Below are 13,756 nucleotides of genomic sequence, written 5' to 3'. Positions count from 1 at the left end.
TCTGTTTCCAAAATCATAAGCTATCCCTATGTAGAAATTAAAAACAAAACCAACCAACCAACCAAAACAATCAAAACAAAACCAAACAACACAACCGCCAACCCCACTAATTTTTAAATCTCCGAGCTATAAGACGCCAGTTACGTATTATGTGGTGCCCAGGGCCGTGTCAGCGCTGATCACCCAGCAGAACAGTTCTCTTGCTGCTGCTTTAAGTGCATTAGCGCTGTCTGAGCCTTCTGCCAGCGTGGGGAACTCATGTTACACGGAGTGCTGACCGACCCGGGCTGCCCAGCCTGGGTTGGATGGCCTGAAAACCGTACAGATTCCTTCCTCCCAAGAGCTGGACTGTGCTGAAATTCATACTTGCTTGATGACGTTTCTTGATTTTCCTCCAAGCACGGGGCTCCTGACAAACTTTATTTTGTTAGTCACTTCCTTTTCTGTAGTGAAAGAGACCGCAGAGAATAGCAGGGAGTATCTCAGCCCTTGGTTAGTGACTACAGGGTGCAGGGAGGTGGGAGGGATCCGTGGTACCTCCTTTCGCAAGTAATAATATTAAAGCTATTTCAAAACTAGAGGGAAGAGAGCATTGATATTTGTCCCACTATAACAACTGATACGTAACATTGAGGAGAATTTTGCTGCTGGCAGTATATGAATGAAAGTTAATTGTGGTTTTGGAATGAAGAGTGTGACGCCTACTACGGTCTCACTTGGGCATAGTTTCTCCTCTTCTAGTTTTAGAAAACTAAACTTTTCTGGTAGATTTCTGTATTGCCATTTCTAGACACCTTTGATTCATTCCACAGAACACCCACTCTCCAGCAGACTTCCTGACTTCTTTACCGGATAGAAGAAAAATCTGATGAAATATGACACTCATACCATATACACGTAAGGGAACGTTTTCATCTGTTTTCTCCAATTAATCCTGTTTATCTGAGTGACCTGGTATAATTTTTCTCTCTTGCACATCCTTGTGCTCCGTCAGTCTTCTTTTGGCCTCTGTGGGATAGGAATGGGATTAAGTTTTCACACTCAACTATATAAACAGAATAACTGAATTATAGAATCTAGGGAAGCCATATGTTTTAGTAATTTCCTCAATATTTTTATACTGGCAAAGTAACATGACTGTGAGGATCTGTGACTATTTTCGTGTTAATATAAAAAGTAATCAAATGAACAAGACTTGCTTCAGTTAGCCCCTCTGGTGGGGCAGCTTTCAACAGAGACTTGCTGAAGTGAGAAGGATCAAATCTGCTGTCCCCAGAATCAGAAGCCATCTCTTAAAATATGATTGAACTTCTATAAGAGGTCTGGATGACCATTAGTTCTTCAAACTCACTGGTGCTTCTCCATTTTGATAGTGGGCAACTCTCTACCTTCAATGCCTTATTCTTTCGACTCCTACCAAAGATGAACAGTCATCTCATAAAGTAGAAATGTTGTTGAAGTCTGATATCTCTCTGTACTTTCTAGAGAGATAAAACGTTTTCGTCACACTCTGGCAAGTTGAGATGTCAGAATATAATAGTATTATACATAGTAAAATCTTTTTAGTAGCTTTAGCCTTTTAAAATGACATTTAAAAAATAATTTTCTAAGAAAGCTTTTGTATTAATTATTGCCATGCAGCATATTAGTATTTGGTAAAGAATACAGTTTTGGGATCCTGTTAAATTCGGACATGTAAATAGTAGCAATGAAGCAAGAAGCAACACTTGTTTTCAGAGGCTATTTTGAGTATTTTCTCTTGCAGGATACTATCTACTAATTCAGTGATAAAATCTCATCAAATCATCAAGGGAGGAAGACTGAGTGACTTTCTCTGTGCTGTTCTCTTTGCTTTTTACTTACAAGAATATCTGATTATCAGAGGGTGACTTGGAAATCATGATCTGATTTCTTCTCTTGCAGCTATTTAACGAATTTCTATATTGATTATTCACCATCTTTCAAAACTGATGGTATAATGACTTCTGCTGAAAGGTTTTCAGGCAGATGATAAATTGTAAGAGACTTTTGACTTAAAAAAAAAAAAATCACATTTTTACTAATGGCACAAACAGCTTTCCTATTTCAGCAACCTGATGCTTCTATAATTTTATGCTGTCCCTAATGATTGCAAAACTGATATCATAACTAGAGTGAAAATAATTCATTTTGAAAAATGTTGATATGAGCAAAAGCCAAGTGTGTGGGATGACAGATGAAAGTGGTGATAAATTGTGTGGGTGCTCTCCTGTAAGAAAGTGCCTGAACTGTTATTCGTTAAACAAAAAAAAAAGCTTGTTTTTTTGTTTGCAATATTGGGACTTACTTAAAAATTCTTGGCATGTAATTGGCATTCAGCGAATAATGAAAAGCTTATTTTTGGAAATTAACAGTTGTGACTTCACAATTACTTGGATTTCACAGTTGTGAATAATTCTGCTTGTAACTGGTAATTTTTTTTTAAAATGACATAAAGAGAAATACAACACTCAGTGAGAATCCTTATTTAAAACTTAAGTCAGTGCAGTACATGGCCAGAAAAAATCTGATCCAATCTACTCAGTGCAAATATAAGTGAATATAAGTGCTACAATGGAATAGAATTCATTCCGTTTTCCTCTTTTTTCAATGGATTATTTCTAAATAATTTTTAATGCTTATGTTACCTAATGATTAAAAGATGTTCATCTGAAGTCAAATATTTTAACTCAAATTAGTCCTTATTAATTGAGGGAATAAAGTATAGCTATACACGTTTATTAAGCAATTGATGCAGTGAGGACCAGTTTTTCAGAAGTATTCAGGTGGCAAAAGATGCAAGTGATTAACTTTTGTTAATTCTTTTACATTAAGATCTTTAAAATGCCTACATAGATGCTACTCCATATCTTTAGATACATAAATACTTCTGAAAATATCAGCCTTCAGCTGATTTTTTTTAAAAAATAAAATTACATTCTCTCTCTTTTTGATGGGTTAGAATTTTATTTTCTTTTTTTGAGGTGAGATGGAATGAGAATTGCTGGGGTTTTTTTTCCTTTTGTTTTGAACCAAAGCTGGTTTTTAACGTGTGAATTGAAGCCCAAATTAAAATATTCCTACGTGGTTTGTTGTGCATGAGAACCTGAAAGCAAACATACTGGAGGAAACCTCAAAAAGCATGTCATGATACAGGCTTAAAAGGTGGTTTTAAACTTAGTGCAAAACACGGTGCTGTGATATATAGATGTGGAGGGAGCTCGGGAGTTAGTTGTGCTTTGCATTTTTCCTGTAGATAAATACAGCAGCACTTTATCCCTTTTTTAATATAAAATTTTAGACTAAGTCATAGATGTTATGCTTTTTTACTGATTAATACACTCACGGCAAGTTTAGGTTGCTGTAACTTCAGATTAAATGTGAAATGGATTGAATAGTCCATGTAGGACAGAATAGTTTAAACATACCTGATGTAAATGTGAAAGGACATCCCATGTGTTTTCAGAAACTTCACTCAGTCATTTTTAACACCCGAACGCCTTGATGAGACTGTGTGTACTCCAAATAATGTAAAGCTTTAGTCAACCTGCTAAAAAACGAGCTACAGGGAATACAGTGGGTTTAAAGCAGCCTCAGGAACTGCTGTGAGCACTTTTATAGTGCTCTCATTTAAAGAGTGACTTAAATCGAGACTTGGCTTTGGGAGATGGCTTCTACACAGGTACTTGGCGGCCTGAAGCACTTACCTGATCCGGATCAGCGTGTCAATGTACGCTTTTCCCATGTCTCTATTATTTGGGATGGGAAGGGACGTAATCTTCTTAAACTTGTTAATCTTCTGTAACAGAAAAACGCAGAACTAAGCGGTTATAAATAAAGCACCCAAATTCTAACTGATGACGCTCTGCTTAGCATTAGTCTTTTGCCACACTGCTTCAACTGCGTCTTTCTGTAAATGAAATCCATTTGTTCAGTGAGCCACTGAGGTCGAGAGTTGACTCATCCTGAAGATGAGCGGCACCAAATCAAACCGTTCTGCCTTGCCCGTTACTGGCAATCACCGGGACATCCGAGCTGCCCAGATATGGGGGTACCTGGTGGGTTTTTCATCCAGGGACGGGACAGCAGGTTTCCACGTTCGCTGTGTTGCTGATGTGCCAGGCCAGGACGCAGCCGTTTCAAAGCACAGGTATCCGGGGCTTCCACATCATTGCTCTGCACAAAGTCCTGTGTCAAAACCACACCAGCTTTATAGCGTTCACTGCCAGGTAGATGGAGAAGACTTGTTCCATTAGGGGTAACGTGATTTTTAAGCTGTTTGGACATTCTCTAGAAATCTGTAAAAATTGTATCTAAGTTGCTGCACCATTGATTTCAGAAATGCCATCTGACACTCTGACATCCCTCAATTCTCTGTCATGGTAGATGTCAGAAAGATGTGAGTAACTTTCGTTGCTGAATATCTGCTTTGCTCTAGCATGCAGGTGCTTCAGTGCACTTTCCCCAAGATGCTGGGGTTCTTTTAAAATATTATGTGCCTAATTGCAAGTTTAGCAATTCACATATCAGAGGGGAAAAAAATTTAAAAGTGCCTTGGTCTGGAAACTGAAAGATAATTTCTTCTTTCTGGACTGGAAAAACACTTTTTCTGTTTTATTCCTGAGGTAGATTATATTCCTCAGATTATATTTGCTATCTACTGTTTGCGTCTTTGCCTGTGAGATACATGCCCTTTTTTTTTTTTTTTTGGAAGATGTGTATTTGAGCCCTTTTCTGGGACTTGGGGTGTTTTGATGTAAACTGAATGTAAAATGAATGTTCTCCATGCCGTTTTTAACTGAGATACAGTATCACTGTGTTTATCTGGCATGTAAACGTTTTTTTGGTGCTTAATTTCTGGCTTTATCTGCCCTGGGTTATGTAACCATTTAGAAGTGTGGTAAGATTTATGTGATGGGCTATAACAGAAGATCATGAAAGCAGAAGGCTTACTTCTACAATTGTGAAGCTGGGTGCTCTGAAATAGTAGTAGCATCATGTTTTCCAGGAGACCTTTTTTATGGCTGACTATCTCATCGGTAAGGCTCTCTTACAAGGCTTGAGCAAGGTCAGCAGTGTGTTTATCCATTGCAGTCTTCTGATTTCTTAACTTGCAAGAATAAAGCTTGCTTCATTTGAATTTCTCAGGCTGCACCACATAGAATAATAATGTATAACTCTAAAATACCCAGCTGCCATTTTAAGATTTTTGTTTAAATGCAGTAAAGGGAGTTGGAAACAGAAGCAGCAAATTTTAAATTGCTGCTTAGTATCTAAGGGTCAATATTTTGGGTTTGGTTGTTACAGTGTCAGAGCTGTGAGCACCTTTGATACCGACACATGGAAAGCTTTCTTATTTTTAGTCCTCTACCATGATGGCAAGCTTTCTGTTGGTTTTTTTGGTATTTCTCATGCAGACTCGGCTGTTACCGCAAGCTGCAGAGCACACGAGTGTCTGATGGGACACTGGGCTCTGCTGGGTCAAATAGACACGGAAGGCACAAGGGCAGGAGCCCTCCTTGTGGCTTCGTTAGCAGCCGAGTTTGGTGAAATCAGGTTGTCTTGTCCCGTGGCTTCTCCAGCTGTACAGGAGAGTGTTTGCACAAATATGTATTTAGATTATCTACGGGCATTTTATTCAGTTATTTTTGCCAGTGTTTTGTTCTACGAAATGAAGCAGCCTCATAACTTTATTACTATTATTCTCCGGCACCTGGCTGGGTGAGGTGGGTGGGTGTGATGCTTTAGCCACGTGTGAGCACATAAAGTGGAAGGATAAGCTGAAGCACTTTGCATAACTCATACATAAAGGTATTAAGTAGAAGTTGTGTCTCTATATAATTCAACAGGCCATGACATAAAGTAAATCCAGTGATAAAGAGCTGTTGGTTTAATTAAACAAAACCAAACCAAAATAAAAATAAAGAGGCAAATGTCATGTTAACCTGGTTATACGAAAGCAATAGGAGAAGAGCCTAAGAGAATTCCGTCTCCTGTCCCGCCTTGGCACAAGTTTTTTGTTTTAATTGCACATGAGTAGGCGGATTTAAATAAAAATATATAGGCTGAGGATTGTCTTCTGAAGTTTTCTTGCAGTTCAGTAGGATGCCCCCCTCCTCAATTTGCCTCTTTGACAGGAAATATTTTTCCATACTAGATCCCAGGAGCAGGTTCTCTAGCAGGAAGGCATTGTGTTATAAGTGCGTTATGTTCGTCTTCAAAAATCTAGCTGAAGCAGCATTGTCTGCATTGTAATGCTTTCATTATATGTACATAAAGATATAAATCTAAAAGAGAATGTGATTATTTACTTTCTTTTTCTTATTCTAGGTCTTTCATCATGAAAGTTCTCATTTGTCCCTAGGGAAATTAATTAAATACTTTGCCAAATCTTCCTGTAGGGGGAAAATAGTTTAATTTGTGGCTGTATCATTTCACTGACTGTTCTGCTGTAATGAATTGTCTAATTTGTTTTACTCTATATCTGAAGATAAAGCCTTTTAAGTACACACTTGGAACAATATTTTTGTTAATCTATACAAATTTAGTAAAAATATTTGAAAAATGCATTCAGAATATATAAACCAAATGTACTTGTGGAAATAGTTGTCAACTAATTGTGATAATTTTAAAGGGCTTATTATATTGCCTGTACTTACGCATCTGGGAGAAAAGTTATCTGTGGATGTAGAGTTGGATTTCCTGCAAAGAAAAAATATCATAAAAGGTGGCATTTATAATTGATTCCGCAGTCTGTTCTGAACTCATGACTGAAATGTAGTATGGAGGAGGAGTGTGTGACACTGACGTTAGTTTTATCACAAGCCGTTTTCACTGGAACTGTTGCATTTCTGTCTTGATTTGTTGGGAAGAAAACAAGCTGGAGGTTTAGATGATAATGCTAGTGGAAAGTACGGAATCATACGGAGGGAACGGTTAGCAAAGGTTCCGAAAGGCGGGGACAGCAAGTGCTGTGATGTTCCAGTTCTCTTGAGCGGCTGCAGTGCCCCAGCCTCCCTGGGCAGAACCGTCTGTCCGGAGCTGTGCCCTGGGCGGCTCTGGGCTCTGCCTGTGCCCTCAGATTTACTGCTCTGTTCAGGTATCGGTAACATCCGCATCAGAGACGGGCATTTTAAAGTCGAATTAGAGGTGTAAGCAAAGCTTTGGGCGAGCCAGGTCAACGCGTTCGCCTTTCCTCCCCCAAATTACCCGTTGCTGTGTACGTACGACAGTACACAGAGGCAACGCTGTGTGAGGCAGCGCAGGATTTTAGGGCCTTACGGGCTTTTCAGTGTCTCGTAGGCTTCCCTGCCTGACAAATGATCTGTGCAGCTTTCCAACCTGAGCGGGCTCTGGGACCTGTGCAAAGCTGTGCCTGAACCTGCCCGCCTTGCTGGGCTGAGCTGGTTTGGCACAGGAACGCTGAGTGACTTTGTGTCTTCGTAGTTAATCTGTAAAGCGGAATAACTCCGCCTATGAAAAGCTGAGTCGATTTTAATTTTCTTATAACTTTCAATGAAATTTGAAGCTGTTTCCAGAACTGAAAATCCATTCTTTTCCTTTGCCACTTAAATTCATTATTTCTAAATATTTCTCAGCTGAAAAATCTTACACTTGATTTGACATATATGGCCATGCAAGTGGTTGTGTGCTTTAATATTCTGCGTTGGTATTTGACAAAGATTTGAGGGGGAGGTTTGCTCAAGTCCCAGTCATTTTAAGTCATGTCTCAGTTATGCCTCTGAGAATTAAGAATGAAGTGATGAAGTGATGCTGCTGTGGGTACTCCTGCATCTGGGGATTTTCATGTGGCACATAATGTAAAAGAGATAAAACAGTCTTTTAAGACCTGAGATCTGAGTTTTGGGCTGACGCAATGACATTCTTTTTAACTAAAAATTTACGCTTGATTTCAGTCAGTTCTAATTAGTGAATTGAAGGCTGAAATAGCTGATTTTCCTGCAGATGGCTTCACTGTTTTTCAGGTTTCAATGTTGCTTTTCATTCTGTCATAAATGTGCAAATCGTTCAGGTAGTGCGAATGGGTGCAGGTTCTGTTTCCCACTTGATGGGTTGAGGTATGAATCTGTCATCTGCTTTGACGTGGTGAGATCTTTGACTCAGGAAACCAAGTGCAATTTCTAAACCAAAAAGTTCGCAGCTATCCAGCAACGGAAGTGAGAGGAAACTTGAAGTTGCTTCCCAAGTACAGAAAATCACGTTGAGTTGTGCCAGCAAAGACCTGTGTATAAGCTCAGTTTAAGCTTCCTAAGTTCATCTCGACTGCATCGTTTTGGAAGTGCCTGCTTTAGCAACTCAGCTGTCAAAGAGGGAATGACAAGCCACTGGAAGTGGTCACCTTTCCAGCTGGCATCGTGCTCCCAGAAGAGGCTGTGCATCTGTCCCGTGAGAGACAGACTTGCAAAAAATGTTTGAAGCTTTGGCAAACTCAAAAGTGAAGAACGGTGCCTTAAACGTCGTGCAAGATTACTGATCTGAATAAATAATGGGAAAAGTTGTTCTGCGTGTACCACTCTGGGGGGATTTTCATTACTGGGTCTCATAGGATCAGTTGGAGGTGATGCAGGCTCGTAAAGATGAGTAAATAGGTTTTCACTCCGAAGTACAGATGGTGCTATCCAAATTTGCGAAGAGAGCATGACAAAGCATCTCTTTGCTACTTCTTCCAATAACAACAGAAATATTAAAAATGCATTCACCTTACACAAAATGTAGAGTTTTCATGTCTGATATGAAAATTTTTCCTCCTCTTTTGTGTGTCTGAAGGTCTTCAGGCTCCAGCCTCTTGGCTACTATTTTGGGAAAAAAAAAAAAAGTGACAGCAATCTCCTAACTAGTGGGGTGCTATGCATTTCTCACAAAGGCTTTGTTTGCTTATGGGAGCTAAATGTTGAACTATTATGCAAATTTGCATAGAGTGCAAGGACTTTGATCTTGACAAAACACATATTTTGCAGAACAATATTATCTTGGCAGCGATTAGAACTTGCATAAAGGAGGGTAACAAAGTTGTACTGGCAAACTTTCCTTGTTACTTCTCATTCTCTCCCCACCCCTTGCTTCCCCCTCACCCATCCACTGCGTATGTCATTGCTGCAGCTAGAAAGATCTTTATTGCTTTCAGATGCTGTCACCTGCGTAAGAAAGCAGCGATCGAGTTATATCATTTCTGAGCCTTCAGAAGTGTTAACAGATGTGCACATTCGTGAAAGCCAAAGAAGGTGCTGTATGAGGAGAAAGCTAAACTAGCTGTAGAAGCTGCAAAGAAAGACTAAGCGTAGATGGTAGGATAAAAGCTTGAATTTCTTTTTATCTTAAAGCTTCTTAAAACTGAAAACTGGTTTTTTTATGTTCCAAAGCTATTTGAAGTATGTGGGCAGATTTGGAAGGAAGCTTGGTCTGCATGATATATGCTGATAATAGCTGTAATATTGGACATAAATAATTGGGGTGTGTGTCACACTCGTACATAACTTTCACTGATGCATTCATGCTTAGCATTTGCTCAAGGGCAGAGCTGTGCTGAAAATCTCACGTAGGAAAGGTATGATTTCAGAAGTCACTTCAAATTATATCAAGATATTTGTGAGCTTTAGGTTGCACATTAAGAAAACCTTCTCCCAAGAGGGCGGTGCAGCAGGTGAGCCAGAAAGATGTGTGATCTTCACCCGGGGAGGTTTGCAGGTCAGCCCTGATAGCACGGCAAATATCTCCCCTTTCAGGGGTAGGTTGGGCTGGAAGAACTTGAGAGAGCGCCCTTCCACCTGCTGTTCCAGTGAGTCTGAAAACATGCTGCCAACACATTTCTTCAGCATAATCTTGTGAGAAATTAGCTTGCCCTCGGGTATTTGTTTTATTGAGATGCTCAAATAGTTAATATTTTAATTCAGTCATGTATAAAATAGTTGGGCAAGTGTATTTTCACTCCATCAAGATGAAGGATCAAGTGGTTTTTCACTGGGACTGGCTGTACTGCAGCCTGTGAATGATGAACCTTCAGGAATCAAGTTAACTGCCACAGATTTCTGACAGGGGGTTGCAGAGTTTAGGATAGTTCCAGGAGGTTTTTTTTTTCATTCTGAAGAATAGAGAAGCAGCACTGTTTAAGCCCAGATAACATGAAACCTATTGAAGGTAAGACTGACATATGTCATATGTTCACCAGTACAGACTTCCACAAGTAATTTACCAATTAAAAATAATTTACCAATTAAAAATTGGATGTATTGTGACGTAAACCACAGGACGGTGTTGACGTAATGTTCACCTTTTCTTTGCATTAGTCACGTTTAAAAATATTTGGAAAATGCTGTTGGTTGTTATGAGTAGGCTGAAGAGCTTTCCAGCATATCACAGTATTAATTTAAGCTTGAGGTCAGGATTAATCATTTTAGTCTCTCTCCCCTTTTTCTAACCATCTCACAACAGATATGTTACATGAAGGGTTACAGCTCTTGCCTGGAAGTAAATAACCTCCTGTCAATCAGAGCTGTCAGTCAAAGTCCAAAATGTCTGCCCTACCCTTCTACATGAAAAAAGAAGTCCCAGCAGGAGGTCGAAGAACAGAAAGTCCGACGGGAAGGCTTTGAACTTGACGGCATGGGAAGAAGTAGCGCTTTTGCCACGTTTTTGTTTGATTTCTGTGACGCCCATTCATGGGCACTCCAGCAGTGATTTCCATGTGTAAGGACGGGCCCTCAGTCCTGGGCTGTGTCCTGACTGGTCTTTATGAAGCTGTTTTTGCCCTTAGTGGGTTGGATGAAATAGGGGAGGCTTACGTGTATAAATCCCAACCAAAACCTTTTGGTACTAAAGTTTCAGAGAACTGTGTTGTTTTGCTGCATGTTTTTTAAGGTAAAGTTTTGCTCTAGTACTATCACCTTACCTGTGGTAATGAAACTTCTTTTCCTGAGGGAATCTTGGAAGAGAATTTCCTCAGTTCCAAAGCATGTTCTTAGCAATAGCTTCCCTACAGTGGAAGTGGGAACAAAATCTAATTTGCAGCTTAATATTGAGAATTTGAATGGTAGGATGATATAATGAAATATGGTGATCTTTGAATTCATAGATACAGAGCTTGAATGTGCTTGTGTGCCAGGTATTGTCAGAAACATACGTAACTGCATTTATAGTACATACTATAGTGTGTAGTAAAGAATTGAGTTCTAGTTACTGGTTGTAAATAATAAAGATACTTTTAATTTCCAGTTTCAGCCATACTGTCTAAACCAAGGAGCTTTTCTTTTAAGAAAATGTTCCTTATTAGAAAATCCAAAGCTTCTACAATAGACTTTGATCCTTACTGTAAAATGGAAGGAGGAGGAAAGTTTTCACACCGAACTGCTAATCGTGTTGTCTTTGTTAGTGCCTTTGTATTGCATATTAAGTGGAACTTTGCCTGTCAGCCCCAGTTCTGCAGCGTTTTAGGCATCTGCCTTCCCACAATACAGACGTGGTTGGACTGTGGTGGGCTGGGCTGCTTCTTCAGCTGGGGAAGAATGTTTATCCTTTGGGAAGGATCTGCCCTGAGTGTGGGCGGACCGCTCTGTTAAACAAAAAGCATGTGTTCGTTGTAGGAACACTGTTAATGTACCGTTTCTATATTGTTGAATGGTGCAAAGCAGAAGAGGCAGCGCGACACTGGGTTTATTGTATGAGCAATAGCTACTTTTTAATGCCTAATGATTACATGGCTGGGTTTTTACATTGTGGTTTGTTAGGTGGAATGCTTGTGTTGTGTTCCAGTCTCTTCAACCTCTTCAGGAAAAAAATGAATTAAAATCTAATTTGCTAGGAAAGACGTGTACCTTTTAGGCAGAAAAAAATATACAAGTCTCTCCTAGCAAATTATGCTGGACTCGTGCATTTTTATAGCAATTTTGAAAGCATGATGACAAGGTCAATAGTCCTGTATGCATTTTCAAATTATTTGCAAGCTGCTGAATGCTAGGCCTTCTAGATTTTTTTTTTTTAAATCTGCTTATTTTTATTTATACTTTCCAAGTCCTTTCAGTGGTTAGATGTCATTGCAGTGAGCTTCTGGGCATTCTGCCAAGTCTTCAGTATTGTCAGGTTGCTGGATAAAGTACAAAGAAAAATGCTTGTCTGTGTTGCCTTGTAAAATTTTACAAGTCGCGTATACCCTCAGGAAGAAGACCACCCTTATTAAAATGGGAGCAGAACTAGATGAAAACAGGACTGACTCCCACTTTCTCTATCTGTACAGCTAGTTGGAATGTAGGAGTCTCTTTGACATGTAAGAACTGCAAATGTCTACAAATTAATAAGAAAATCTGAGCTAGAGATGTAGGCTTTTGGCAGCCAAAGGTGTCTATGTTTAATGTAAATCTGGGTAACGAAATTTTCGAAGCTCACCATTATTGCTGCCTCTCATACAATTGATCCTGTGCTTATAATGACATGTCTGACAGAGCCTTGTTCCTATCACTACACTGTATGGTTTCGATAGATGTTCTCATACTTAAAAAAACCAAACAAACCAACCCTTTCTGTATTTTTTTAAGTTGTTTTTATATTTCAACTTGACATTCATTTGATTCAAATGTATTAAGATACAGGAGCATATGGAGGAGGGAAGTAAACATTTTTTGGCATAGAATATACTGTGGTCAAGCTGATTGTTCATTTCCCAAGTTAATTTCTGTGTAAACGTGATTTCTCTATATTGAAGGAACCCCAAAATATAGACACTCATTTGCAAATCTGATGTGAGGTGGAGTGAGTGCCACATGCCTCCTTGTACTTTTTTTATTCAGCGTGTTTTGCTACATACATTGCACTGCAAAGAACAAACCAATGAGCTGCAGTATTTTTCCACTGCATTTCAGAGAAGATGTTTGTAAATCTGAATGGAGATTGTTATGCTTTGATAAGAAATCAAAGGTAATCTGTGTGTGTGCTTTGGAGTAGTCGCCAGGCAAGGTTATTTTCTGTTGGAAGTTACAGACTTTGTACATGAGAGTTTGAGAACAGCCATGCTGTGCCTGTTCAGAGAATAGATAGGATTTAAGCTTCTGGCACTATAACAACATAAAAACAGAAGCGATTTTGTTTTTCCTGTAGGAAAATAAAATATAGAAGAGAGGAATTTAAACTTGATCTGTTGGATGTTCGCATGTGATTGCTTCTTTTTAGTAATTTCTTCTCTCTTTGTCTTCCAAGTTTGTGCCGAGGCTTTCAACCCCGATGAAGAGGAGGAAGACACGGAGCAAAGGGTAAGAACGAGTGAATTGCGTCAGGCTTCTCTGCAGTGTGACAGGCAGATGTCTGTACGTCACCTTTTCCTTTCCACGTGCGTGTTTGTTCTGAGAGGCTGTGATACGCTGACATTGACAAAGTGACATTGCTCTGAAATTTAGGGCCGCTTTGCCTCGCGCGCTTTTTTAGTCACTATAGCTTTAATATGAGTTTACTTCAAAGGACTTGAGAATTGCACTTAAGTCTACCATCTTTAAAATTTCGGATATTTTCCATCCTCAATTATCTTAAAGGCTTGTTGAGGCAATTCCTGGAGCATTGATGCTGTTGTGAATAATTAGTTAAGCTTTACCACAGCTGTTTCTTCGTGGTTGCTTAAAATTCCTCAGATGCTTTTTACTGCCTTTCTTGTCAAAGTGTTCTGCCTGGGTAGGAGAAATAATTTGTTCAAATATTTTGAGACTGTAGCCACCTGTTGTTCTATTGTTCTTGAAAAGTG

The 13,756-nt window shown here is 39.3% G+C and overlaps 1 protein-coding gene across 2 annotated transcripts in view; it reads left to right on the top strand.

Moving 5' to 3' along the window:
* The window catches only part of PRKAR2A (protein kinase cAMP-dependent type II regulatory subunit alpha), a 57,681-nt gene that overhangs the window by 26,134 nt on the left and 17,791 nt on the right, over positions 1-13,756 (top strand). For both annotated transcript variants that reach the window (XM_065642778.1, XM_065642777.1), the window contains exon 3: positions 13,222-13,274. In XM_065642778.1, the coding sequence (XP_065498850.1) occupies positions 13,222-13,274 (53 nt within the window). The remainder of the gene's footprint in view (positions 1-13,221; positions 13,275-13,756) is intronic.

Source organism: Caloenas nicobarica, chromosome 11 (assembly GCF_036013445.1).
Source record: "Caloenas nicobarica isolate bCalNic1 chromosome 11, bCalNic1.hap1, whole genome shotgun sequence".
NCBI lineage: Eukaryota > Metazoa > Chordata > Aves > Columbiformes > Columbidae > Caloenas > Caloenas nicobarica.
Note: the sequence above shows the minus strand (reverse complement) of the source record. Positions and strands in the feature narration are given on the sequence as shown.